The sequence below is a fragment of the Trachemys scripta genome, chromosome 10 (assembly GCF_013100865.1).
Source record: "Trachemys scripta elegans isolate TJP31775 chromosome 10, CAS_Tse_1.0, whole genome shotgun sequence".
NCBI lineage: Eukaryota > Metazoa > Chordata > Testudines > Emydidae > Trachemys > Trachemys scripta.
In genome coordinates this window covers 19,267,261-19,293,614 of record NC_048307.1, presented here as the reverse complement: position 1 = coordinate 19,293,614, position 26,354 = coordinate 19,267,261, and the positions used below count along the sequence as shown (strand labels likewise).

The window sequence follows — 26,354 nt, the reverse complement described above, 5'->3', positions numbered from 1 at the left end:
GGCCAGGAGAGGGAAATGCGGTGCTTGCATCCCCTTTCTGGCAATGGGAGAGGTGAGTGGGAAGGGAATGACAGGTGGAGAGAGGCTGACAAAGAGAATGACTAGGGAACAGGGTGGAGAGTGAGGCCAGGTGAGAGGGCCTGTAAGGTAGGAAGCAGAGTTGCCCTGTTCAGGCCCTGTCCTTCCCAGGCCATAGAAAGCTATGACAGTCCCCCTCTGATTATTGGAGAAAGCAGAGCAGAATGTGCCTCCTTGGTGAGAGCATGTATTAATGTGTGTTGTAGAAGAGCTGAGCTTGTCTTCTGAATGTGCTTGTTGAATCTGCTCCATTTAGGTTTGCCAGGTGTCCGGTTTTCGACTGGAACGTCCAGTCGAAAAGGGACCCTGGCAGCTTTGGTCAGTACCGCTAACCGGGCCGTTAAGTCCAGTTGGCGGGGCTGTCAAGCTCCTTATCTGGCTCCGCGTGCCTCCCAGAAGTGGCATCATGTCCTTCTGGTTCCCAGCCGGAGGAACAGCCTGTGGAGCTCTGCACACTGCCCTGCCCTGTGTGCCAGCTCCGCAGCTCCCATTGGCTGGGAACCACAGCCAATGGGAGCTGCGTGGGCAGTGCCTGCGGGTGGAGACAGTGCACACTGTGCAGCGCCACCTGGCCACCCTTAAGCCTAGGAACTGAGGGACATGGGTGGACTCCCTGGAAGCAGCAACAAGTTGAGTGTCCCCCAGAGCCTGAATCCCACTACCCTCCCACACCCCAACCTCTTGCCCTAGCCCTGAGTCCCCTCCCACATCCTGAACCCCTCATTTCTTGCCCAAACCCAGAACCTGCATCTCCAGCCCAGAGCCTGTACTCCATCCCACACCCCAACCGCATGCCTCAGCCCGGAACCCCCTCCCACACACTGAACCCCTTGGCTCCATCCCCCAGCCCCTTCCTGCACCCCAAACTCTTCATCCCCAGCCCCATCCCAGAGCCTGTACCCCAACCCCCTGTGCCAGCCCCGAGCACCCTCCTTTCATTTCTGGCCCCACCCCAGAGCCCGTATCTCTCTCCCCACCCCTGTCCCAGCCCATTGAAAATGAATGAGTGAAGGTAGGGGAGAGCGAGCGACAGAAGGAGGGGGGGATAGAGTGAGTGGGGAGGAGGCCTCTGAGAAGGGGCGGGACCTTGAAGGAGTAGGGCAGGGGTGTGGCAAGGGAGTTCACTTTTGTGCTATTAAAGTTGGCAACCCTAGCTCCACTGGACCTTTTGTAGGCACTGGCATTCTGGGAGAGGTATGGTCCTCTGGCTAACTCACTGAGCTGAGACTGTGCAGATCGGTCTCCTGTCCCTGGTACAGGCTTCCTGTATAATCTTGGGCATGTCCCTTAATCTCTCTCAATTCCCATTCTGCAAAATGGAAATATTTTCATATTTCACTGTGAGAGCTATGGGGCAAAGTAAGGATTGTGGGGTTCTCACCTATCACTGGGACAAGTACCACAAAAAAGCCATAACAATAGAAGAAATAGGATTAACTTGCACACTGTATAGAATTAAAGAAATAATGCTTTGGGTTTGGAAGCAGCTAGATGTACTCTTATTTAAAGGATATCTGATATGGACGTCAATGTATGAGCAGACTTCAGAGAGAAGGATTAATCTGCCTTTTTCTTTTGTAGTCTCGATAAAATTTAATACTTTGCAATTTCCCTAGTTCTAGCCTTTGTCAGCTTACTTAGGCAGTTTTGTTTGCTTTTTGTACATGTAAACATGCTTGACAAGTATGCCCTTGCTTTTGTTTGAGAGTCTTTTCCCATTGGTGTGCTGGGTAACTTGTTTTGGAAAGAAGTCCAGTGTTTTTCGTATGCTGCACTTACTTGCCATCCTTGCGTGTAATTCTTCTTCATTACTGTGACCCAAATGAACACTGGGCACCTTTGTTGTTTACTAAGGCAATGTATTATCATAGTGTTTGACTACTATTTGCCCTTTAGTTGTGGGCAAATCTCTTTACCTCTGCTTTTATTTTTCCCTAGCCGTAAAATGGTGGTATTGCTCTCTCTACCAAGTTCACATGGACTAATTTAATTTAAAGGGGACATATAAATGAGAAGTCTTTTGCTTCTAAAGTCAAATTACTGTGTGTGTCTGTATCTATAGTTGCATAAGCAGACTGTATAGTCTATGGAAACCAACAAAAAGGAGTCACCACTATATTAAACAAGTGTCCGAAACTCCCCCGGCCTCAGTACTCATCTCACACCGCCAAAGCTCAGTTTGGCTGCCTGTCCTCCCATGTCCTCTTAATGCTGGCTCAACCTTACACAGCTTTCTGTCCACCCTCCCACAGCTTTTTTTTCCAATTTACCTGTTTCCAGCTCCTCTGTTGGTGCAGTAATTGGGCTACCCATTAGTCTAACCTCCTCACTTGTTCCTTCCACCCAACTTGATTTAGAATAGCATAAATGTCTCGCACTTTCATCTGAACATATTTATGAAGGGCTCCAGCATTAACTTTGAATTTTTCTTTCTAAGTCTGGAACTACTTTTGGCAGGTGTGGAGGGGGCGGGGGGGCAGCTGTCTTAGTAAACTTTCATAGCAAGTAATCATTTGATTTTTTTTTTTTCAATCCCACTCTTTACCATTCTCTTCTTGCTTCCATTAATATACAGCTGCAAAGAAAGGAGAAGGTTTGTCACGCTCTTAGTTGATGGCCTTTTTCATTTGAATTCAATTTTTGTTTGTCTTTTAAACTGTTTCATCACCTTCTTCCCCCTTTCTCTCTCCCTCTGCCCCGAATCCTGAACACAGATCTAAAGACAGGAGAAGACAAGGAAGGTTTGTGTTGGTTTGCTCAGATGCTTTTCTGCATGTAGATAGTGGAAATAGTTGACTGTGATATAAAAGATGTACATGGTTTTGGAAAAGGCAATGTATACGTTTAAACTCAAAATATTCATTACTATTGACCATTCCTCCTTCACTGGCCACAGGTAACTCCGTTTTTGCCACGTTTGTTTTATACTCTTTGTATTAGGCCAATAGACATGGCTGCGTTTTTTCTCTCGTGTGGCTGCATCATTGGCAGCTGACGTTTCACTCTACATGAAGAATAGTGTTGGTTAGCTTCTTGCTTCATGTACAAGGGTTAACAGCGGCTCACTACACACAGTTGATGTTGGGGAATTAGTCTGGCCACGGGGTCTCCCTCGGCAGCCCTTGCTGTACAGGAACAAATACTGTAAGCCCAGGCCCTAGGTCAGGGCGCAGCAGTGCAAAGTCAGAGCTCAGGCCTTCAAGCAGGGCTGAGCAATAACAGTACAACCAATAGCAATAGGCCCACACCTCCTCAGGCCTGGGAGAGGGGGAGACTTCCAACCACGAGTTGGGTGGCAGGGGGGACGCAGGCCCTCCCACTCCACTGCGTCCCAGCCTGGGGCCCTAGCAGCAGTAGAAGACCCGCTGCATAGTTAGTGGGGGTCCTGACCGCAACACACTGACATGGGCTCTGGAAGTGCTGCAGCCAGACTAGGGTCATCTGCCCCCGGGCTACTTCCAGACTCCCCCTCGGGGCCTACCTGGGTCAGGGTGTTGTCCTCTGGGGGGTTCAGCACCATAGGTTCCTCTGGGTAGTGGGCGCAGGGCAGGTCCGGCCAGTCCTGGTGGCTGCCTTGGGCCGCGGAGTTTTCCCAGTCACGAGCTAGGCTGGAGGCGTCTGGCTTCTCTGGCAGCTCGGGCCTTACTGAGCTCTGAGGGCGAGCCTTTATACTTCCGGGTCGCTGCCTGACCTTCTGAGGGGCGGGCTCTGAGCTCCCTAGCTCATCCCACTCTGGCCTCCGGATGGGCTCTTCCCTCTCCGGGGCGGCAGGGAGCCACACCGCCTCACTACACTTCATAACAGTAGGGAGAGAGCACATTGCATGAAAATAGTGGCTTAGACTTCAGCATTTGGGAGATTGGCTTTTCAATAATAGAGTTTATGACAATAATGAATCTTCATCTGAAATAATTTTAAGGTTGGACAAAATCTTGTCAAAAAAAGCTGAACGCTTTCCCTGTAGCTGTTTTAAAATATTGATTGCTCTACATAATGAGTTTTTAATACTATGTAGAAACTTTTTCCTTGTGAAACTAATGTTTCCCAGTTACTTGTGGAAATTGGAAGCCACAAAGGCAATGTTCATTTTGACACAGAGAGATGTGTCAAACATCTTAGACAAACCTAAGGTTTTATTTTCTTAAGTATTACATTTAAAATAACTTTTTATGGCAACTGAAACTTGCAGAATAGTTGTCTACATTCTATTGTGCAGTAGATTTTTCACAAGATGTGCTATTCCATCCCAAACGGGACTGACTGAATTGAGGGCTGCCGGTGTGAGATTCAAATGAATATTTATTGAGAAATTTGCAAAAAAAAAAAAAAGTAATGTAAGAAAAAAAAATTACTGAAAAATTCTCCCGACTAAACCAGTTGTCCTGTGGTTTCGGGTCTTCGGTCTTCACTCTTCCAGATGTTAACGGCCCCTCTTAGTCCATTTCACAATGAGGAAGATTGGTATGTTTCAAGATCTGGTAAGAGTAAACACTGTAAAAAGTCCTGAAAACTTTTACTGATAGGTTTTTAAGTTTAGTTCAATGCATCCTAATTTTTTGGCAGGGTGGGAAAATAAATATGAAAGATGGAAATCCTTAATGAATATCCCATTGACAGGTTGAGATGGGTCTTGTCTCTTAAACATCAAACCTGTCAGGATGACAAAAATTGAGGGCCCAATCTTGCAAATGCTGATGCATGTTAGTGGTCTCGTTTAATTCAATGTGACTACTTACATGCATGAGAGTTTGCAGGATTGGAGCATTAATGATTTCTTCATTTCCTTTCTCTACTGCCTGTTTAGTGTTATAACTATACGACCTTTTGATTTGAAAAGGAATTCTTCAGTGGTGATACTAAGACATGAAATAAGAATAGTTGTTAGTGAGTTTGCATCCTCACTTGTATGGTGCCAGATTAATTATACTTCTGAGAGCTTTCCTTGTTTCTGAAATACTGTATTCAACATGTGCAGAAATATTTATCGCGTACAAAATTAAATCTGACTTTGAAAAGCCGTTTGGGAGCTGCGGACTATAACGTGGAATAAGGGTTGCTATTAAATTCAGTGTTTGCAATTGAAGGGGATATTGAATGCTTGAAGTTCTTCATCTGGAAGCTTTCCTAAAGAAATATTGTCTGGGTAAAAACCTAAATAGTTTCTCACTTTCAATAACTTCATTTGTAAATTTCTTAGTTTTTAATAGTGTGAAGTTTTCATTTATGCGGTTTTATTCACTGTTTGCACTTCACTCATCCTGGACAATGAAACAGCACTGATCAGTTTAGCTTTCTGACTCTCCAGCATTAGCTCGATGCATCAGTGTTTCATTTGCACACGAAGCAGAGAATGCCTTAAGTCAAACAAACAGCTGCAGTTCAGTGGAGTTTGTTGTTTAATGTTCAGAAAAATAGTTCATGGAAACATTGAACATCTTTATTTTTAACAAAACAAATGTTTTAGGTCTAAACAAATAATTGTCTCCCTATTAAATATTTTTTTTTCTAATACAGTCAAACCCCGCAATAAGGCGCCCTGCCATAACGCGAATCGCATATAACGCGATAACAATTTGGCCCCCCTTTAAGACACACAGTACTGTATGTACTGTACCAGTGGTCCCCAACGCCATGATGGCTGCTGGGACATTGATGTGCCCCCGCCTAGTGCCAGGCAGGGGAGAGAAGATGCGGCCGAGCGCCTGCCGGGGACAGAGCACCGGCGTCCACAGCCCTGTTGTTTTTTGTCCCCGGCAGGCGCGGGGCCGCGGCTCCTCTGGCTTGGAGAGAAGCCTCAGCCCCGCGCCTGCCAGGGACAGAGACCTCCAGGGCTGCAGGCGCCGGTGCTCTCTGTCCCCGACAGGCGCGGGGCCACGGCTTCTCTCTGGCTCTGATACTTGCCATGCCCAGGTCCTCACAATGTGGTTTGATACTCACCTTCACAGGCCAGACCTGGCCTCCCTGCTTCACTGTTTGTTCCCTGCCCTTCCTCTTGGTGTCTAGTACCTGCCCTCCCCAGCTTCCCCTCCCCGCCCCTTCATTGTTCAGTACTCGCTTTCCCAGCCCAGTGCCCCCTTTATCTGTTTATTCCCTGCACTGCCCAGGCACCATGCCACTTGCCAGTTGTTTCCCTACTTGTCCTGCTCTGCCCAGCCCTGCTTACCCCATGGACCTGTTTCCCCAGTGCTAGTGATTGCCCCCCACCATTTTGTTTTATTTCCTACTCACTGCTCCCAATAGACTACCCTGTCTGCTGACAGTGGGGAGCACAACCACTGTCAGCCATGCCCCCCTCCTTCCTGGCATCAATCTCCCCTTCTGGAAAGCAGTCCCCGCTCCGGAAAACCGTGGCCCCTCCATGCAGCTCCCAGCTATTCCTTTGCCTCTCCTGGCAGAGTTAAAGCAGCGGAACTTCCGAGCAACTCCCAACTTTTCTTCTGCTCCTGCTTCCACCTCCCCCTGCCTGGCACAGCTCCCTGGCTCAGCTGCTCTGCAGAGAGGGGGCCCTGCAGGTCACACCATGTGACCGAGCAATCTGGAGAGCTCCAGGGCTGCAGGTGCAGGTGCGGGTCCGTGGCTTCTCTCTGGTTTCTCTGGGGCTGCAGGCACCGGTGTTCTCTGTCCCTGGCAGGCCGGAGAGAAGCCGCGGCCCCGGTCCTGCTAGTGACAGAGAACTCCAAAATAAGTCTGGAAAAATTGTTCGCTCCCGCCACAGTCTTCTCAAAATATGAATGTGCTACTGGCCACACAAAGGTTGGGGACCACTGGTTTGTCTTATTAAAAAAAAAAAAACGGTTATCCCAGCCTGTTTTAAACACAAAAGTAATTTAATTAAATGTACATGAAAGAAATGTGAAACCAACTACAGTACTGTATACAGTACTAATCATTGAGCAGAGTGCAAAGTCAATCTGGTTGCATGACTTCATAATTTTAAATGTCATCGCTTCTTAAAAAAGCTATCTAGTGAGGTCTGCTTATTTGCCGGGGACTGTTGGCTTCTAGCAAAGTCAAGTATGCTTCTGAGTTGGAGGATTTTGACGCTCTCCACATCTTGAGTTTCCAGCCACCTCAAACTGGCTTCTAGGTGCTTTACTGCCTCAGACGCTTTTGGTGGGGGAGTTGAGGTGCCATCATCGTCGTCATCATCATTATCGCCACTGGTTTCGGGCTCTGGTGGTGCAGCTTCATTCTTCCTGCTGACATTTGCAACAATTTCCTCATCTGAGATGTGTTCATATATGAGGCAGATGTCATCTGCTGAAAACCAGTTGAGGATATCATGATGACTGTGCTCATATTCTTGGAGTGCTACTTTGGCTAAACATACGCTGTCTTCAATGAATCTTGTAAATTCAGGCTCGTCGTCATTGCCGTCATCGTGTGTAGATGATGGAAAAGCTGGACCAAGACTCTTTATCCAGCACTGTTCAATGCAACGTGCAGAGATAGCATCCCAGGCTTTCCCGCCGAGGTGACAGACTTCTTTCAAGTTGAGTGATGCCAGTGATGTGTGGACAGAGGAGTTGTTACCCGCTACCATCCTCTTGATCGTTTCCCGACGATAGTTTTGTTTAAATACCGATATGATGCCTTGGTCCAGTGGCTGGATTTCTGATGCAGTGTTCATCGGGAGATAAGCCATCATGACTGACAAGATTTTCCGGTGGGGGGTGGGCAGGGCAATTATCCAGCAGGAGGAGAGCTTTTTCCGCCTGCTTCAGTTTTTGCAAATGAGCCCAAACGGCTGGCACAAAAGTTTTATGGAACCAGTCTTTAAATATGGAGCTATTCATCCATGCATTCTTGCTGTTGGTGTATTCAAAGGGAAGGGCTTTCATATTAACATGATGAAAACATCTGGGAGACCTCGCTTTTCCGATCATCAGAGGTCTGAGTTTGTGGCTGCCAGACTTGTTGACACAAAACAAGAGAGTGACTTGGTCCTTTCTCTGCTTAAAGCATAAACCAGTCTCGTTGCAGTTGTAAACTTGACCGGCTGTGTAGCAACCTTCCTCCAGCAACTTTTTAAGCTCAATTGGGTAGGAATGAGCAGGCTCTTTATCAGCTGAGTGGATTTCCCCAGACACAAGAACTTGGCTTACAGTGTGCCTTTTCTTGAATCTGTCCAGCCAACCGTTACTCGCCTTACATTTTGATTCATTTCCATTGAGAAAGGTGGTCAAATTTCTCAGCTTGAGCTTTCAGAACAGGGCCAGAAATAGGACTCCTCCTGAGCGAGCCTGGACAAAACATTGATACAAGGCTGAATCTAGGCTTTTGTCATTAGCAAACTTGACCTTTTTGCGCTGTAAACCAGTTTCCTCTTCAAGAGTGCAGAGTAGGCTACGGAGCTTTTCTTCTTTTTTCCACCCTCGCAGAGTGGACTCACTAATTCCTAGATATCTAGCAAGCTGAGTTTGTTGTTTGCCCTTCTTTAGTTGATCCAGGGTGTACAATTTCTCTCGGGCAGAAAATGACTTGCATTTGCGAACTGGGGTATCCATAATGGTAAAATATTTTTAAAAATATAGGAAATGAATAACAACTTCATAGACAAACACCATACACATGTACAACCTGAGAACCACAGTAAGTGCAATGGATCTGCAATGGCCACAAGTCACTTTATCCTCTAGGACTGGAAAAACGCGGTTTATTTATAAATGTTGTAAAAAGTGGCAAAACTAACAGTATTACGGCAGTGGTCCCCAACCTTTGTGTGGCCAGAAGCACATTCATGTTTTGAGAAGAGTGTGGCGGAAGCTAACAATTTTTCCAGACTTATTTTGGAGTTCTCTGTCATTGGCATGAGCGGGGCCGTGGCTTCTCTCCGGCCTGCCAGGGACAGAGAGCACCGGTGCCTGCAGCCCCGGAGAAGCCGCCCCGCGCCTGCCGGGGACAGAGAGCACCGGCGCCCGCAGCCCTGGAGCTCTCTGTCCCCGGCAGGTGTGGGGCCGCAGCTTCTCTTCCCTGCTGGGCACTAGGGGCACTAAGCGGCGCACATCAATGCACCGCCTTGGGGACCACTGACGGGCTTGAAACCCTGCTATACCGCGACCCCACATTTAGTGCAATGTAACTTTTTGGACCCCAAACATCGTGGTATAGCGGGTTTTACTGTAGATACAAACTGACTATTTTTGGCTGTATTCAGCCTCCTTAAGAATGTTTGTTTGTGTGCAGAATTCCTTCTGGGTTAAACACTGAACAGCTCTGCATACATGGAAACATTATTGCCCAGACTAAGAGAAGGTATTTCTTTAAGGGAAAAAAGGCATTTGATTTGTGTGTGGGAAAACTATGAAATATAAATGTGTCAGGGTCTGATAGCCGCACTAGACACTGTTTCATAGAGTTTCACTAAACTGCCTGGAGAAAGCTTTGAATTTAATTCTTGTTGTTTATCTTTACTGTTTCACAAGCTACATAAACTTCAAATTTTAATTTGGTTTTCGAAGCATTTCCGGTTAACTTGCGTAAATGCAATACTGCCTCTTATTAATCAAATGGATTTATATAGCTGTATTAAGGGGAAATGTAACACCTATTTTTTGCTTTATGTTAAATTCATAGAAAGGCCTTTCTAGTTACTCAGCCTCAGTAGCACGTACTTGATTAATGCTATTGGAAAGTTTGTTGTTGTCTGCTGTGTAGTGTGTGGTGTTTTAGGGTGATGAAGGAAAGCCAGCATTCTCCAAGTTACTCTGAATGTATCTTCTATCTTTGCACTAAAAATCCAGACAAAGTTTTTGTGTGGTTTCTGGTCTGCTCTAAAATAAAAATAACTTTTTGCCTCTTTAATGAATAGTTAAGGCATGAATTTTTGAAGAGTAGAAAAAGCTTAGAGCATCCTCTAAATTAGCCGTAGCATGTTCTGTACTATGAAGTTGATGTGTGCTTTACTATCAAACACTTCTCATAACCCTATTTCAAACTACTAAAATTAGTGTGCATTGAGTAGGGAAAGGAGCAGAATATTCTATCATCTTTGCATTTGCCTAGTAAGATTAAGAGTCAAACTAGTGCTAAAAAGTATGATTGTTAAAACCTATTAGAAATAATTACCATATAGAGTATTAATTGCTTAATTGTGTTCTCCCCTTTGGGTGCAATTTTGGTGTGCAAATATTTGACTGGGTTTTGACTATGACTTCTCTAGCTCTGGCCAACTTTGTTCATCTTTGCTTTTCCTACAGATGCAAACAGCCCAACTGTGAAAGAAGGAAAGCATATGGAAAATGGTGTTCTCGCAAATGAAGCAACGGGAAAACCGATACTTAGGTGTGTAGTTGTTTCAAAGCAGAGTAGGTCAAAGTGCACTAGGGAACTGTTAGTGCGCAGTAGCGGGGTCTACACAGACAGTTAGTATGCAGCACACTACTATGCTATACATTTACAGCCCAGTGTTCTCTGCGCTTTCTCTTCACCTAGACAAGCTCTTAGTCTTTTCCTTCTGCTTCATACTGGACAGTTTGCAGCCTACTCTTACCATTCCAAGTACAGTATTTCTGCTCTTCATGAGAATGAGTTTCCTTAAATGATTAAAAGTCTTAAATGGCTTTTGACCTGAACAAAGACTTAGGAAATAAAGTCTCTCTCCTTCAAGCTTCCCAAAGAGAACATCTAAGGCTGTTTTGTAGTTCCGTAGTGTAAGTCTTGTGCTAAGGAAGTTCACATGCCAGCAAAAATTGAATATCCCATGAAAATCTTAGCCTGTTCCACTGCTTGGGTTTGCATTTTGTGGGGAGGCTTCAGGTCAGGATACCCACAAGTCAGTCCATTTCTCCTTTAAACATCACAGAGATGAATATGCCCATTTCTGGAAGTAATTTGACTGCAAATTTTGAAGGCTGACGAGTAATGTATTAAATGTATTTAATTTTCCAATCCTGCTGATGATGGGAATACTCGGGAGTCCCTGCATCTGCTCAGTACAAGGGCAGGATCCAGAAAGGCAGGTTTTTATTTATTTATTTATTTTAACCAAGGAATCGTTCTCCCTTGAGTTTGATTGATTGCTCAAGCAAGAACTCCTCTCTGGCTTGGCAGTCCATTGTGTACTTATTCCGAAGCATTTGTCTTCAGGTGCTAAGGAAGTGCAATCAGGTAGAGAATACTGAATACTCACATGCATTCTCCTGTTAGGGAGGTTTCTGTCTGGCTCAGCGAAGCATAAAGTAAGATTGTGTTCAGACTTGTAGATCTGGGTCATTGAAATCCATTTGCCAAGTAAAGAACTGGTCCCTTTCTGATGGCTTGTTTAAAAATGTTTTTTTTTTTTTTTTTCAGACAACTCAGTAACTCATCAACTTACAGTGGAGAAACAGGGAAGTCTCCGAACCAGACTAGTACAACAGAGCTTCAGAAGGCACCAGCAGAAAAGAATGCTTGGAAACTTACGGAGGCTGACACAGCAAAGACTGGGAGGGTGAGATTTAATTATTTCTTTTCAATTCCAAATTTTAGTTTATCAAAAATCCCTCTGATTCAGGAGACAATAGCATTCAAATCTAGGAGCAAAGCGCCGTGGGTGCTGGATCTAGCAGTGCTGGGGGTGCTGCAGCACCCCCTGGCTTGAGGAGGTTTCCATCGTATCCAGGGTTTACAGCTATGTTCAATGGCTCTCAGCACCCCCACGATACAAATTGTTCCAGCACCCCTGCAAAGAGCAAGTAACTAGTTTGGGGAAGGAGGTGAACACATTTTTGAGTTGACAGATCATGTGGAACTTCATTGATTGTTTCTAGATTCTATGCAATTAAACCTGCGTCCCAGGTTTGTTTGTAGGCCCAGGAAGGGCAGAGAGGGATGAAATGAAAGCTTCAGTTACACTGGTGTGGCTGGCACGATTACCTGGCAAGCTGGAAAAAATGAGGTGAAAATTTCAGCTGTTAATTATAACTCTATTGCGGTCACTTCTTGGAAAAAGGCTACAAGGTTGTGACAAGCTCTGTGACCCGAGTCACACTCTAGAGGGATTGGAGTTGACAACTGGATTAAAACCAAGTTTCCACTGTCAGATCCAAGTGCTGAATCCCAGCACACCCAGGGGTTTTTGTAAGCGATCTTTGAGCTAGTACTTTGAGGGGGAAATACTTCTCTACTGCAGCATAAATGTCAACTATTTCACTTGAATCTTTCTCTAAATGTAGCTTATAACTTGTCCCATCCATATGTATTGGGCAGTAACCTTGGGCTCAATTTTTCCTTTGGTTGTAGTACCCCCATCTGCTTGTGGTTGGATCCTCCTGTTAAAAGGTGGGAGGATCTTATAGCTAAAGCTCAGAAACAGATTCTATTCCTGGCTCTGCCATAAATCTCCTGTGTGAGCTTGTGGAAGTCCCTTAATCTGTCTCGCTTTCTCCATGTGTGTAAAGGCAGCAGTGCCTACCAACATCCCAGGGCAGTTGGGGTCACTGAGCTAACCTTTGCAAGGCATTCTGTTAGAATGTGACACTGGTGCTGCCAGGCATTATCTTTCTGGGACAGGACTAGTAGGTATTTTGTGGCCCACCATAAAGATGTAAACTGTGTAACCGGTATGTTGACTTCACTATCCTGTAGGTGGTGGTTACATATATGAGTGTTTTAGGCCTTACACTTCCTGTGTAAAATTACCTTTTTTTTTTCCTCTCTTGCATCTTTAGGTAAAGGCAACAGTTTACTGGGAATATATGAAAGCCATTGGACTCTTTATCTCTTTCCTGAGCATTTTCCTTTTTATGTGTAACCACATAGCCGCCCTGGCTTCCAACTACTGGCTAAGTTTATGGACAGACGATCCCGTTATTAATGGGACTCAGCAGCACACGCACGTCCGGCTAGGAGTGTATGGAGCACTGGGAATGTCTCAAGGTTTGCCTGAAATTATCTGTTTAAGCTATTTTAAAACTAACTGACTGGTTCAAAATATTAAGCCAAATGTTAGAAAGATCAGTGACTTGGTGTGTCCGGCACTGCACAAAGGCTTCCTCAGGAGTCTCTTGCTGCCATGAATTTTATTTTGCTTTTTATGGGAAGGTTTAAATAATGGCAATAAATTATTCAGTTAGTGAATTTGGTTTTCTTTTAATGTAATATGCATTCCAGCTTTGTTTCTGATTATGGGATCTGGAATCTTTAGCCTCTGGATGGCTGGTTCAAATCCATCCCAGGTCTGTGATGACTGAAAGTTTCTGCCATCTGATGGTTCTTTAACCCGAATGAAATGAATTGAGTCTCAATCCAGTTCCCAGTGGTCAGGAGCTGCCACCACACCTTTTGGTCTTCTTTGGCAGCCTTACTGGCAGTTCTAGAGCAGCAGCCAAGGATTGCCTGAGCCATGTGGACTGCTAAGCTATCCTGTCACTGCTACATGGGTCCTGCCACCTCAGGATTCAGACATGCTGACAGAGTGTCCAGGAGAAGTTTGCACAATTGCTGCCTGTTAAGTCTGTTCTGTGTATAAATAGGCTTTGTCTGACCTGAAAATAAACACCCAATATCCCACTTCTCTTCGGAATTGCCATGTCCAGCCTTGCAATGAGAAATAAACAACTTTTTAAAGTGGAGCAGCGTGTAAGCAGGCCATGTGTGCCAAATAGCCTTTCAACATGTGATTTCAGGGTAACATTTCCTTCGGATGAGCGTACCTTTTTCACTGAAGAATCTTTACTGCTCAGTCCAACTACTTCAGATCACCATCTGCCTTCTTCAATGAGGATTGATTGATTTTGAATTTGTGTTGACTAAATTTACTATGGTTTAGATTTCATTGATTACAAACCAAGAATAAACATAATTAGGAAAAACGTTTCTGCTCAGGGAGGAAAAAAAAGTTGTCAACTCGGTTTTCTCTTTCAGGTATTGCTGTGTTTGGCTACTCAATGGCTGTGTCAATAGGGGGGATATTTGCCTCCCGACACCTACACGTTGGCCTGCTTCACAGTGTCCTTAGGTCTCCAATGAGTTTTTTTGAACGAACACCCAGTGGGAACTTAGTGAACCGGTTCTCTAAAGAGATGGACACTATAGACTCTGTGATTCCTCAGATAATCAAAATGTTCATGGGCTCACTGTTTAACGTCATTGGGGCCTGCATCATCATTCTCTTGGCCACGCCAATAGCTGCCATCGTCATTCCGCCGCTGGGACTTGTCTACTTCTTTGTGCAGGTAAGGAACGTCGGCCATTGAGCTCTCTCACCAGCCTCTGTCTCTCCTCTCCTTTTGTTACTTCGGTTTTAGATTTTAATGTGATTGTGACTTGAGTTTGACTGACCATTTTTGGATACTATATGACGTGCCCTGTGCCTGGCAGGCCCGTCAGCTTGCTGGATTTCCAGTAGCTGAGCATTCTCTACTTTGCTGTCTCAGTAGGACACCGTGTCAAACCATGAATAATTTTTGCTATCATGGATCATTTCATTGTAAATGCTACAAAGAAGATAATGGGAATATTTTAATATAACTGGACTTAAAGACAGCCTCCTTAAGAATCTAAGGTATATTACATAGAATATTTCTCATTCAGAGCTCTAATATTGGGGAAAGAAACTCCTATAATTCAAACAACGAGTGTGTGCTTTGGAGAGGCACAGATGTAGAAAATGCAGGTATAGTCAGAAAACTGAGCTTAAAACAGGGAGAGAATAGGATTGACAGCAACCTTTTTACTCTACAGTCTTGCTCCCTGTGTGTATTGTCATACCTGCTTACTTTAGTGGCTAAAAAAAAGACTTCACTGCTTTACTCTAGTGATCCCTGCAGAGCCAATACAGCCATGGGAAAGGGAATTGGCTTCTCTTTTTTGACTCCTGTATCAGTGAGTTTGTTCACCAAGTTCTGGTTGTGGAATCCTTTTTTCCTGGTGGTGATGCCTGAGCCAAACAGAACTCAGCTTGACTCTCAGATCTCAGACTGAGCTTTCAGGACCAGCATTTGAGGGGAAAATACATCTTCCTGATGTGAGGAAATGTGATCTTCAGCCATTTGGAGATCATAAACAAGAGCACCCACTGCTGTTTTTACCACGCTTCTTAAAAATGCAGTCAGACTAGATAATCCTATGGTCTGTTCTGGTTTTAAAATCCATGAATCAGTGCATTTTTCTAGAAGCAAATTGGATTTCTCTAAGTGATGTGTAGTACTCTTATCCAGAGTAAAAGTCTGGGTGAGAGTTGGCTCCCTTGACTCCCTGTAGTTAATAGTTGAAGTCGTGTCCAGGCTGTGCTGCGCCTTTGAACTCAGTGTTCTATTCAACTTGATTTCCAGAGATTTTATGTGGCCACCTCTCGCCAGCTGAAACGTCTTGAATCTGTCAGCCGCTCTCCAGTGTATTCTCACTTTAACGAGACTCTCCTGGGTGTCAGTGTCATTCGAGCCTTTGAGGAGCAGACGCGTTTCAAACAGCAGAGTGACTTAAAAGTGGATGAAAATCAGAAAGCGTACTTTCCCAGCATTGTTGCAAACAGGTAGATGGGCGTGAGCGTTGGGTCAGCACATAGAGAGCAGTGGCATAGCGAGGGTGCAGTTCTGCAGTCCTCGCTCCATTACTCAGGTACAACCCATTGATTTCAGAGAAAGTTTTGCTCCTCCTTCGCTTCCTCTACACATTGTTCATTTAGTTGAACTGTGGCTGTGTTGGGCACCTGAGACCCAACATGTTCAAGGTTAAAATAGGATTTTCTGCCCCAAAGAGTTAGTTTCACGTGCTTCCGCACCCCATCCTTCTGGAAATGGTCAGACAGCTCCAAATGTGTCAGTTCCCGTGTCACTGGCAAAGGGGATGCGTAGATGTAAATGCCTCACTTGACATACACTTTAAAAAAACAAAACAGATGTGAATTTAAGCATGTTCACCCTGAATTTTTGTTTGTTTAATCAGATATTTCTGGAAAATTGAATCACTTGTCTGTGTCTTACAGGTGGCTGGCTGTCCGGCTGGAATGTGTGGGGAACTGTATAGTCCTCTTTGCGGCGCTGTTTGCAGTGATTGCTCGCAACAGCCTCAGCCCTGGATTAGTTGGACTCTCAGTGTCCTATTCATTGCAGGTAATATACTTCAGAAATCTTTCTGCACTTTAAGACCACATCCCAGTATCAGGATATAAATCTGTAATGGAATTAGAGTTGAGAATTGATCTGTCATCTATAGTCATAAATAGGCTTTGTCACTACAGACTGAATCCCCAAATACTTCATGAAACTAAACAAGTCCTGGAGAGAGAACTAATTTGCGGAGCATGCGATGGGGTAAATGTTTACAGATGAGATTTGAAAAGAGATTTAGAGTCCAGGTGGTGTGATAAAGGGCTTTCCTATGTGGGAGGGGCTGTAAGGAGAAACCTTTTGAACCAATGAAACGAAATTGTGATGAGGCACACTGACTCTAGCAGGACAAATGGGCAGCTGGTTTAGGGATCACACTAGTGGCCAAATTCTGCTCTATACTTACACAGCTCCCACTGCACATGTGTATCTGAGGGTGGAACTTGGTCCCAGTTGTATTTCATAATTGTAGAAGGTGGCTGAGTTGTTCTCATCTCATCCCAGGTAAAGCCAAGTGCTGCGTTTAATGAGCAGATGGAACTTCGGGTTTTCATCTCAATATTGCATGCTAAATGTTCTTTTATATGTTGATGTCCATTTGTATTGTAAACGCTACATTTAGGAATTCTTTTTCAGGTTACAACATACTTAAACTGGCTGGTTCGCATGTCATCTGAGATGGAAACTAACATTGTCGCTGTGGAAAGAGTCAAAGAATACTCTGAAACGGAGAAAGAGGTACGTTGTGGCTAGTAGGTTCTATACTTATGTCTAAAGGTCTTCCTTGCTATTAACTAATGCTGCAGGCTTGCATTGTACAGTCATTGCCTTTCTAATGGGACAGAAGGGGGACTTTCAATTAGTCAAGCTGCCTCCTAACTGGCTAGACTACTACAGTATTGGTTTCTGAACAAAAGAATTTACGCTAAGGTGTTTCTTGCCATTCCCTAGTGGGCTGAATTTGCGTAGCCCTTACTGACAAGGGAATCCAGAGATACTTGTACTTGGAATTTGCTTTTTAAGTACTACCCTGTTTCCCCGAAAATAAGACATCCTCCGAAAATAAGGCCTACTTACAGTTTTGCCTCTCGTTGTAATATAAGGCATCCCCCCGATAATAAGACCTCCCCGATAATAAGGCATCCACCGATAATAAGGCATTTTTCATTTCTGAAAAATAAGACATCCCCTGAAAATAAGACCTAGCGCATCTTTGGGAGCAAAAATTAATATAAGACACTGTCTTATTTTCGGGGAAACAGGGTAGTTGTTTTCTTCATACTTCATGCTGAGAGTGCCCCCTAGTGGCAGAATGTTAACTTTGCAGGTATTTTTCTTCACTTAAAGCAGTTGTTCTTAACCTTTACTGCTGCCTGCACCCCTTTGGTTCTCAAAATATATTCTCGCACTCCTTATCAAAAATGGTTGAAGTAGGTCAGTTCTTTAAACCTAGATATATTTTTTGTTTGTATATTACAGTAATCGTTAAATGTATAATGTTAATAAATACATAGGTTTGATTAAACAAAGTAGTTGTACTTACGTGCCTGTGCTTAATTTGTGTTTTCGATGATTTACCTTCTAAAAAAATCTGGCATGTCTCGCACCCTCAGAAGGGGCATCTCGCACCCTAGGGGGTGTGTGCACCCCAGGTTAAGAACCACTGAGTTAAAGCATTTGTTTCCTCTATCGCTATTTGCACTTAATTTGTGGGAACCCTTTGTCTTCTGTCTAGTCCGTACCAAATTAACAAATGGAGCTATGCAAAATTCGTTTTCAGTCTGATGACGACTTATGTAAACGTCTTTTGGTCGTGCGTTTCCCCTCTTAGCCTTCTTCCCCCACGTGATTTATTTTCAGCAATGTGTTCATAGGAAGCCCAAACCCTCAAATCAAAACCCAGCCCAGCCTGAGTCATGTCTGGGGTGGGGTACAAACCATTGAGTTTCTCCTCACTCCTTTCCACATGTGGTTCCTCCAAACTAAAATCTGTTGGAAAATTTTCCTGATTTTAAGAATGTTTTAATTGGCTCTAGCAATGAACCCACTGGGATCTCCGCTTTAATATAACTGCTGATTAGGGTGAAAACCCTGCTCCGTTTACACACCCACTGAAATCTGAGTCAGAACTCGTTCATTACCACCATGCAAAGTGTTCAGTGTTCTCTGTCTCAGGCAAGCTTCTTATCGTTATAAACCCAGCTCTCTGGGTTGGCACCGCAGTGTGTAACTGTTGCATGACCAGTTTGTCATAATATTTGCTGTCTGTTATTCTCACATCAGCAATTGTAGAGAGACTTATTCCGGGAGGTGAGGCTTGTTTTAGTCAAGACACAAATTTTTCACAACTTTTGAGTCAAATCTTGCCCTTGATTATACCTTGTAACCTCATTGTCTTCAATGCAGCCGAATTTGCCCCTTTGTGATTTTTCCAGTACTGTCCTTTTTGAAAAAGACTTCTGCCCTCTTCTTCCTTATTCAACCCCTGGTGGAGCTATTTCTTCGTTTGCTCAGTCAGATGGGTCAAAAAAAGTAATAGATCTGTTAATAATGATCTAGCTGAATGGCTGGGCAATTGTTCTTTCAGGCTCCCTGGTGTATTGAGCAAACTGCTCCACCAGACAACTGGCCTCATGAAGGCAAAGTGGAGTTCAGAGGCTATGGCTTACGTTACCGTGAGGACTTGGATTTAGTTCTGAAAAACATAAACGTTACCATAAATGGAGGAGAGAAGGTAAGTAACGTGGCTCGCTGTTTATATACCCGCACTTCATTTTATAAGCTGGCAACCTCATGCTTCAGCTGACAATGGGATTTGAGCCCTGAGACTTTCAGCACTAAAAGGATGAGGTTACCATTGGAGCTAAAAGATTAAGTCCTTTAGTGGCTGGTCTTTATAAGACAATAAGAGCCCACTACAGCTGCCAGCTAGAGTGGGACAACGACCCCTGCTGTGCGTTGTGGGTTACATGTGCTCACTGTTTTCCTGAGCGTGTGCTCTTTTGGTATAGAAATACGAACGAGTGTACTGGAGAATGTGACCTTAACCAATTTCCTTTTTTATTCGATACAAGCAAAAATGAAATGGCAAATTTATGAAGTTTAAATTTCACTTACTGCTAAAAACCACATTTTACTGACTTGTGCATCCTTTTTTTATGTAAGTTAGTAGATTATTTTATTTTAAAATAAAATACAAGGCAATTTATATACATATAACCATACAAGCACAAATACAAAAAAGGCACATGTTTTTATAACTTCCTAATCAGACATGCAACTGAGTATTCTGTTAATGAGCACAATTGTATCCTAAAGTCAGGTGGAAAAACAAGATCAAAACCTATAGCTCCACAACTGTAGCTATAAAATAAATATATATAAAACGAAAAAGTCCTTCAAATGGCGCATCAAAATTCCAATGCACCTGGAAAAGCTTTGGGACTTTTCTGGACAGGAAAATGGAATTGTGGTGAAAATGTGAAGTAGAGAAGTGCTGACAAAGTTCAGATCACATCTGTTCCTTTCGTGTGTGTGTGTGTGTGTGTGTGTATATATATATGCACCATCGGTTGCATGTGTATGTATATATGTGTGTGTGTGTGTATATGTATATAATATATATGTATGTATGTATGTAATGTGCCAACTTAGTTCTCCATTTTCTTAATATAGTTGCTTTGCACTGGGTAGATGTATTGGTCTGAAACTGTCCACTTCAGGAGATTCTCGGTGACACTTTGACTTTATCCTTTCCCCAGAATTATTAAACAATAACTTCTTTCTGTGTGCCTTTTAATAGGTGGGAATAGTTGGAAGAACAGGTGCTGGAAAATCCTCCCTTACTCTAGGTTTATTTCGAATCAATGAATCAGCAGAGGGAGAGATTATTATTGATGGAGTTAATGTTGCAAAAATAGGGCTCCATGACCTGCGGTTCAAGATCACCATTATTCCCCAGGTAGGTGCAAAGTTCCTGCCAATACTATAATTGATTTCTTAAGGCTATTGAGGCTTTAATTAACTGGATGCGTATTTTATTAATATACCTTATTAGGGTCTGCTTGAACACCCAGTGGAGTCAATGGGACTCTTTCCATTGACTTCAGTTGACTTTGGATCAGACTTTTGTGCTGGCTTAGGCATGTTTCTCTTGCTTTATGTAAGAAGTCAAATTTGGATGTGAATTGGTTGGCTGCTATGGAGGCAGGATCCAGGGCCTTCTGAAATTACGAACTCATTTAGTTAACTCCTTATAATAGATTTTCAGTAGTCACGTAGGTCCTGATGCTGCGGATTTCTCCGCATGAGTGCAGAGGTCTGACCAGGTAGTGCAACTGACATGATGTAGACCTTAGCAGGTTTAGAAGCCTCCAGCTCTTCTGGACCAATAGAGGGCATATATAGACTGCATATTACAGGGTGGAGACGTCTCACTAGAATTACACTAAGACTCAATAAATTTCACTCTGTTTTGACAATAACTTGGCAGATCAAGTCTGGTCTCTGCCGTTCACTTCTGTTTAGGAACAGTAAGAAACAACATTAATCATATGGGGATATGGCACAGGGCACTCCAGTTTTGAGGATTTAGGATCATGTTATTGTTTTGGGCTTGATGCCTGCTTATGAAATTGCCACATGACTGAGTCACTTGTCTTTGAATTCAGTTTTTAAAACTATTGGGTTTATAAGTTACTAGCTTTTAGTCTATAAGCGTTCCTGCCTATTTATAGTAATGCAAGAAGGAACTGGGTTTAGCTGAATTGCAGAACACCTTTTGCAATTATTTATCTAGGATCTGGGTAATAGGTTTGACGTCGGGATTATATTGCTTTTGCCCTTTTTGATCATTCCATGTTAGCAAAGCTGAAATCTATCACTAATTGCCATAAGAGGAAATGGAATAAGTAGATTGTAGGCATGATGCATTTACTGATGCAGCCAGTTTGGACTTTGAATCTTGTGGGAGTGTATTTTGAAGTTTGTTTTTCACATGCCATTTTATTTGAAAAAGATATTTTGGCATTTAAATTGAAGATGTTTCTATATATTCTTTGGTATTGCAACTAGTCTGAGGTTCTTTCTGCAGATGCATTTTCCAAGCAAGAAACAAGTCACTTTATTTAAAAATAATTAAACTCAAAAGATCTTTTGCTATAATTAATTATATTCCTTGGTTTGCTTACAAAATATACAATTTCCTTCGCCATTTAAATGAAATCTCTCTTGAACATTTGCCATATTCTTTGTGTGTAGAATTGTTGAGTGCATGTTATTTTCTGACTAGGATCCAGTATTATTTTCTGGCTCTCTGCGTATGAATCTTGACCCTTTTGACAAATACTCTGATGAAGAAATTTGGACATCTTTGGAATTGGCTCACTTGAAAAATTTTGTTTCGTCTCTTCCTGATAAACTTAATCATGAGTGTTCTGAAGGTGGAGAGAATCTAAGGTACAGTAAAATGCCTTATTTTTAAGTGAAAATTTACTGTTAGAACTAAAACTTTTGACAGCATAAGAGAAACATATGCTTGTATGTTTCTCCCACTTTACTTCAGACTACAGGTTCAATATTACTATTTGTGACGTGATTGGTGCAGTACAAACATGAGAGATCCCTGACCCATGGACCTTAAAATCTATCTCAGACATCAAAACAGACCTAACAATATAAATAAACATTGTAGTTTTTATTCACTGCATAAGACCCGATTATCTTGTGTTGGGGAAACAGAGAAATTTTAATGTGAAATTGCCAAACGAGACAATTAAGTGTTTTTGAAAATATTTTAAGCTTTAAGCCATGTAAGTGAAAGTACATAAGAAATAGTAAAATATATTAGATTTATATTTATTGGCTTGGACAATCTTAGGGAAATTTTTGGTTAACTTCAGGCTGCTGTAGTTGCTTATAATTTGGAGAGAAAATTGTACCTAACAAATGCAGGTTTCATAATGCAGCTCGGCTCTGTGAGCTGAGGGGTGAAAACATTATCTAGTAACTGCGATACTAATCCTAAATAAACACATTCAATCTACTGATTGTAAATTGGCCACCAAACCAGTTCAAATACAAAACTTTGCTACAGTCTGCACTGTTTAAATGCTATAGTCTGGTGTACTTACACATTACAAATGGTTTCCGTGTATCTTTCTAAAAACGAAAGCTTTTTTTTTTAATTGTTACCATTAAGAAGCTGTAGTAAGAGACCCTCTGTTTATAGAGAAGAAATCACAGAACTTGAAGTTAATTCCATATCTAAAGCTTGCTAGACTCTTGGCACCTAAAATTCACAAAAGATTGTACAGGTAATAAAGTTCGGATGTGAAACAAAATATAAGTTTCTTCTTGCAGTTAACGTTTTTGGTTTTTTTTACAAAGTGTCGGACAGCGTCAGCTGGTGTGCCTCGCTCGGGCTCTACTTCGAAAGTCCAAGATCTTGGTTTTAGATGAAGCCACAGCTGCTGTTGATCTTGAAACCGATGACCTTATACAGTCAACAATAAGGACTCAATTCGAAGACTGCACTGTTTTAACTATAGCACATCGTCTAAACACTATTATGGACTATGAAAGGTAAAGTGATGCAACTGTTGCAAAGGGAGAATGGTCTTTAGTGTCCGTATCTTACATTGAATAGGAATCGACGTTAACCAAAAATGGACACTGATCAACTTTTACAAATATTTTTTCCTTATGTTTGCTAGATCTGTTATCAGCTGAAATTCGTGAGTTCTTTGTGTGTCCCCGTATCGCCAGTGTAAGCATGCGGAGGGTCAAGTTCTGTCCTTGGCTCTGGTTGTGCAACCCCATTGTCCACAGCATGCTTGCACAGATGTGGCTGATGGCAGCACTTGTTCTTACAATTGAAATGTAGATTCATAATGTTCCCTCTTTCTCTGAGTGGGGGTAGGAATCAAAACTTGATAAGCCCCTGACAGGTGTTTTACTCTTCCCCTTTTTCTGTGACTTCTGTAATTGGACTGGGGAGCCACACTGTTGATGGGACAAAGCAGGAGAAGTGGGCATTATATCCCCACCAAACTTGCAGAGGTTCACCACCTCTGTTAACAGTCACTCAGTACTAATTCAGGCACTCCAGCCATTCATGCAGCGGAAGCCGCCCCACACACCCCCTCTTGGGGGTACTAGCAGTATTTTTCTCCCAGAGGTCAGCGAGTTGGGGGTAGCATTTCGACTGAATGCTTGGTTTCCTGACTTTAGTGCTTGCTTTCACAGCCTTAATGTTACAGTAACACTGTTGCTTTGCTTAGGCAGTCTAAGCACAGAGTAAATCCGTGTATCTGCGATAGGATTAGTGAGGTCGGGGACAAATTTCGCCTTTTGTGAAAGCTCCTGCAAATAGCCTGCATTATTTCCCAGTGACTATGAGATATTATGCTAAGATTGCTAAAATTCCAGAGAAGTCAGTATTTTGACCATTTTTTCTTTTCTTGTTTTAGAGTTCTAGTCCTTGATAAAGGCGAAATTGTGGAGTGTGATTCCCCAGCCAATCTACTTCAGAAGAAAGGCATTTTCTATAGTATGGCCAAAGATTCTGGCTTGGTATAATACAAGAACTTAGCTTGTACGAGTGGGGAAAAAGTGTGGAAATTGACTTGACTATACACATTGAGAGGATTTTGAGAATTCTGACTTCCTTTGTTCTGCTACTCAAACCAAATGCTTCCAACTCAGACCCAGAAAAATCTAAGTTTAACATGAAGAAGATAAAAGTAACATAAATGCAATGTCTTTTTTCCTTAAAGATTTATTTTGCAAGAAGTAGAAGTTCTGAATGTACTGTGCTAAAGACCAAACTTAGACCTGTTTGATAGATTTGAGGCAAAAGATGAAACTGCAGTCCAAAAATGTTTGTCTTCTGAAAGCAAGAAAAATCCTTTGTTTTGAGTTGCTTATGTTCTGAAGGTCATTTTGTTTGAAAAATCTTTGTAAAATGCTACCTATTTGTTCAGTTGAGATTTACCATTTTTAGAACCATCTGCCTTGGGATGCACTCGGGACATTTTATGGAATAGCAATATGAGTCAACGTTTTTATTCCTTATGAAATACTGTCATGTACCAGGCCTTATCTTGGCACTTATTGTATGGGGTCAGTGCTTTTATGCATCATGTTAATTTTCATATGTGTTTATACTTTGTAGCAGCAAGTTTGCAGAAATGTGTCCATCTCATTGATGTGAAAAAGCACAATCATCATCAAAACAGTCACTATAACACCAAACTCTTGTGTGAATGCAAAAATTAATGTATTTCAATATTAAGTACCCAATTCTGAGTGAATAGAGTACAGTGGTTCTTACTTATGTGAAAAGTACCAATGGGGGGCGGGGGGAGGGTTACACTTCTGAGTAAGGATTTACCTGATTGAAGGCTTCAGAGTCCGTTATAATTTGGTTGTAGTGTTATTGGTCATTGCATTTCACTGTCGCATATTTCATTCAGAAGCCCTGCCACATCCAGGACTGTTAGCCCTACGGAAACAGTGAAACCTTCTTTAGAGGCTGCTGCTACTAATTCTTAACTGTTGTGCAAAATGCTCTTACTGTTCCCAAAAATATACACATTTTTACTAATGCGTGGATGTCAGAGTAGCCTGACAGAGCTTAATTTATAATGGAGTCTAGTTCCAAGAAACTCAAGTGTTTTCTGTTTTTTGTTTTTTACTTAGTAGGAAAAAGAAAAGTTCCATACAGTCTTATTTTATAGAACAATTGCTGAATGACTGCAGTTTGAGTTCAGATGGATCCAGATATCTACCACTTTGGAAATGTGGACTGTTGGGAGTTTTATGTTGCCGACCTTAAAACTAGACAAGTGTCTTCTCTTAGAATAAAAGCTATTTATTTTTTTTTGTAAATTATGATTCTTTAAAATTGAGTAAACTGAAAATGTCTTTGGTATTTTTTGTAATGACTATACTGGAAGAACTCGGAGTAAACTTTCTTTGTTTGAAAATGATTGTCCCAATTTTTATACTCCTTTGTAATCTTTTAATGACAAGTATTAGTGCCATTATTGACAAAGGGTTTAAGGCCCGGAGAACTGTGGGTGCATCGGAGGTTGATGTTCATGCCTTGAAAACTAAGCCTCTAAAATATCATCGCCAGTTAAAGAATGAATAGATGAGAATAATCAGCCTTGTTCTGAGGCCTGTTTTGAGGGGAATATGTGGAAGTGTGCACTTTGGATAAGCAGATCATAGTACTCCGATTACATGGTAACTCTGTTACTATGGCAGTACTACAATGGGAAATAAGCAGAGAGAGCTTCTCAGAGGTGGCAAGTAAAAAGAATTGGCTCCCACATATGGGTGCTAAAGATGCTTTGCAGTACCCAACATGCCCAATTGATGTTTGCTGCTCTTTTCAGGTGGCGCTATCACTGCGTAGCTGTTCTATGAAAATAACATTTTAACATTTGCAAATAAAAGTGGTTCTTCTGGTTACCAAGGGCCAACTTTTAGACTAAGGGCTGTGGTTATTGATCACCAGGTGTAGTCTCCAAGGCCTTTCCTGGACTTTTACCAGACCTCCCTGCTCCACAGCCAGGGAGCTGTTCTCCTTCATGGTCTGTTGGTGAATTATGCTCTAAACACACTCTCTAGAAATCTGTAGTTGTAGCATAACTAGTCATGATGGAGGGGCCGCTGGGCCAGACATGAGTGGTGTTGCCACCCCATGTGCTAGGTCACTACAATACTCGCTCAGATTTGGCCCAGCTTGCTCATCTGTCATGAGGGAGGAATGGCCGAGGCAAACCTGAGTAGAGCTGCAACCCTGTACCATTTGGAAGTAACATCTGAATCCAGGAAACCCTCAGATAACTGAAATATCTCAAAGTTCAAGAGTTATAGGGTATGAAAAAAGTGAAGTCTGACTGGTGGGAAAGGCCCTTCACCTTAATCTTTCTGGTTCCTGTCTGTAACTTGCTCCTTATCTGCAGGAGTTATAAAATCAGCATATTGCAAGCACCATTCCTTAAGCCTTTCCCTCGCCAAAGTCAATTCTCTTGTACCTATATTTCAACAGTACCTAATGATGTCACATGCTTTAAGACTTAGTTTCCTATCGGTGTGTTATGCACAGTCCTGATATGAATTATGACTAGAAAGGAGTGTTGTAAATGTTGAATCATACAGCACTGCTTAAAAATGACTTAAAAATAACTACATCCCATGTCATGTCTAACTTTCTCTTTTTTTCCCCTTTTTTGG

General features: G+C 42.6%; 1 protein-coding gene across 3 annotated transcripts in view; it reads left to right on the top strand.

Moving 5' to 3' along the window:
• Positions 1-25,096, top strand: part of LOC117883493 (multidrug resistance-associated protein 1) — a 97,123-nt gene extending 72,027 nt beyond the window's left edge. For all 3 annotated transcript variants that reach the window (XM_034782763.1, XM_034782762.1, XM_034782764.1), the window contains exons 20-31: positions 10,278-10,362; positions 11,371-11,509; positions 12,729-12,936; positions 13,924-14,234; positions 15,333-15,532; positions 15,986-16,112; positions 16,746-16,847; positions 18,697-18,843; positions 19,912-20,070; positions 21,400-21,566; positions 22,497-22,691; positions 23,579-25,096. In XM_034782763.1, the coding sequence (XP_034638654.1) occupies positions 10,278-10,362; positions 11,371-11,509; positions 12,729-12,936; positions 13,924-14,234; positions 15,333-15,532; positions 15,986-16,112; positions 16,746-16,847; positions 18,697-18,843; positions 19,912-20,070; positions 21,400-21,566; positions 22,497-22,691; positions 23,579-23,687 (1,949 nt within the window). In that variant the 3' untranslated portion in view covers positions 23,688-25,096. The remainder of the gene's footprint in view (positions 1-10,277; positions 10,363-11,370; positions 11,510-12,728; positions 12,937-13,923; positions 14,235-15,332; positions 15,533-15,985; positions 16,113-16,745; positions 16,848-18,696; positions 18,844-19,911; positions 20,071-21,399; positions 21,567-22,496; positions 22,692-23,578) is intronic.
• The last annotated feature ends 1,258 nt before the right edge of the window (positions 25,097-26,354 follow it).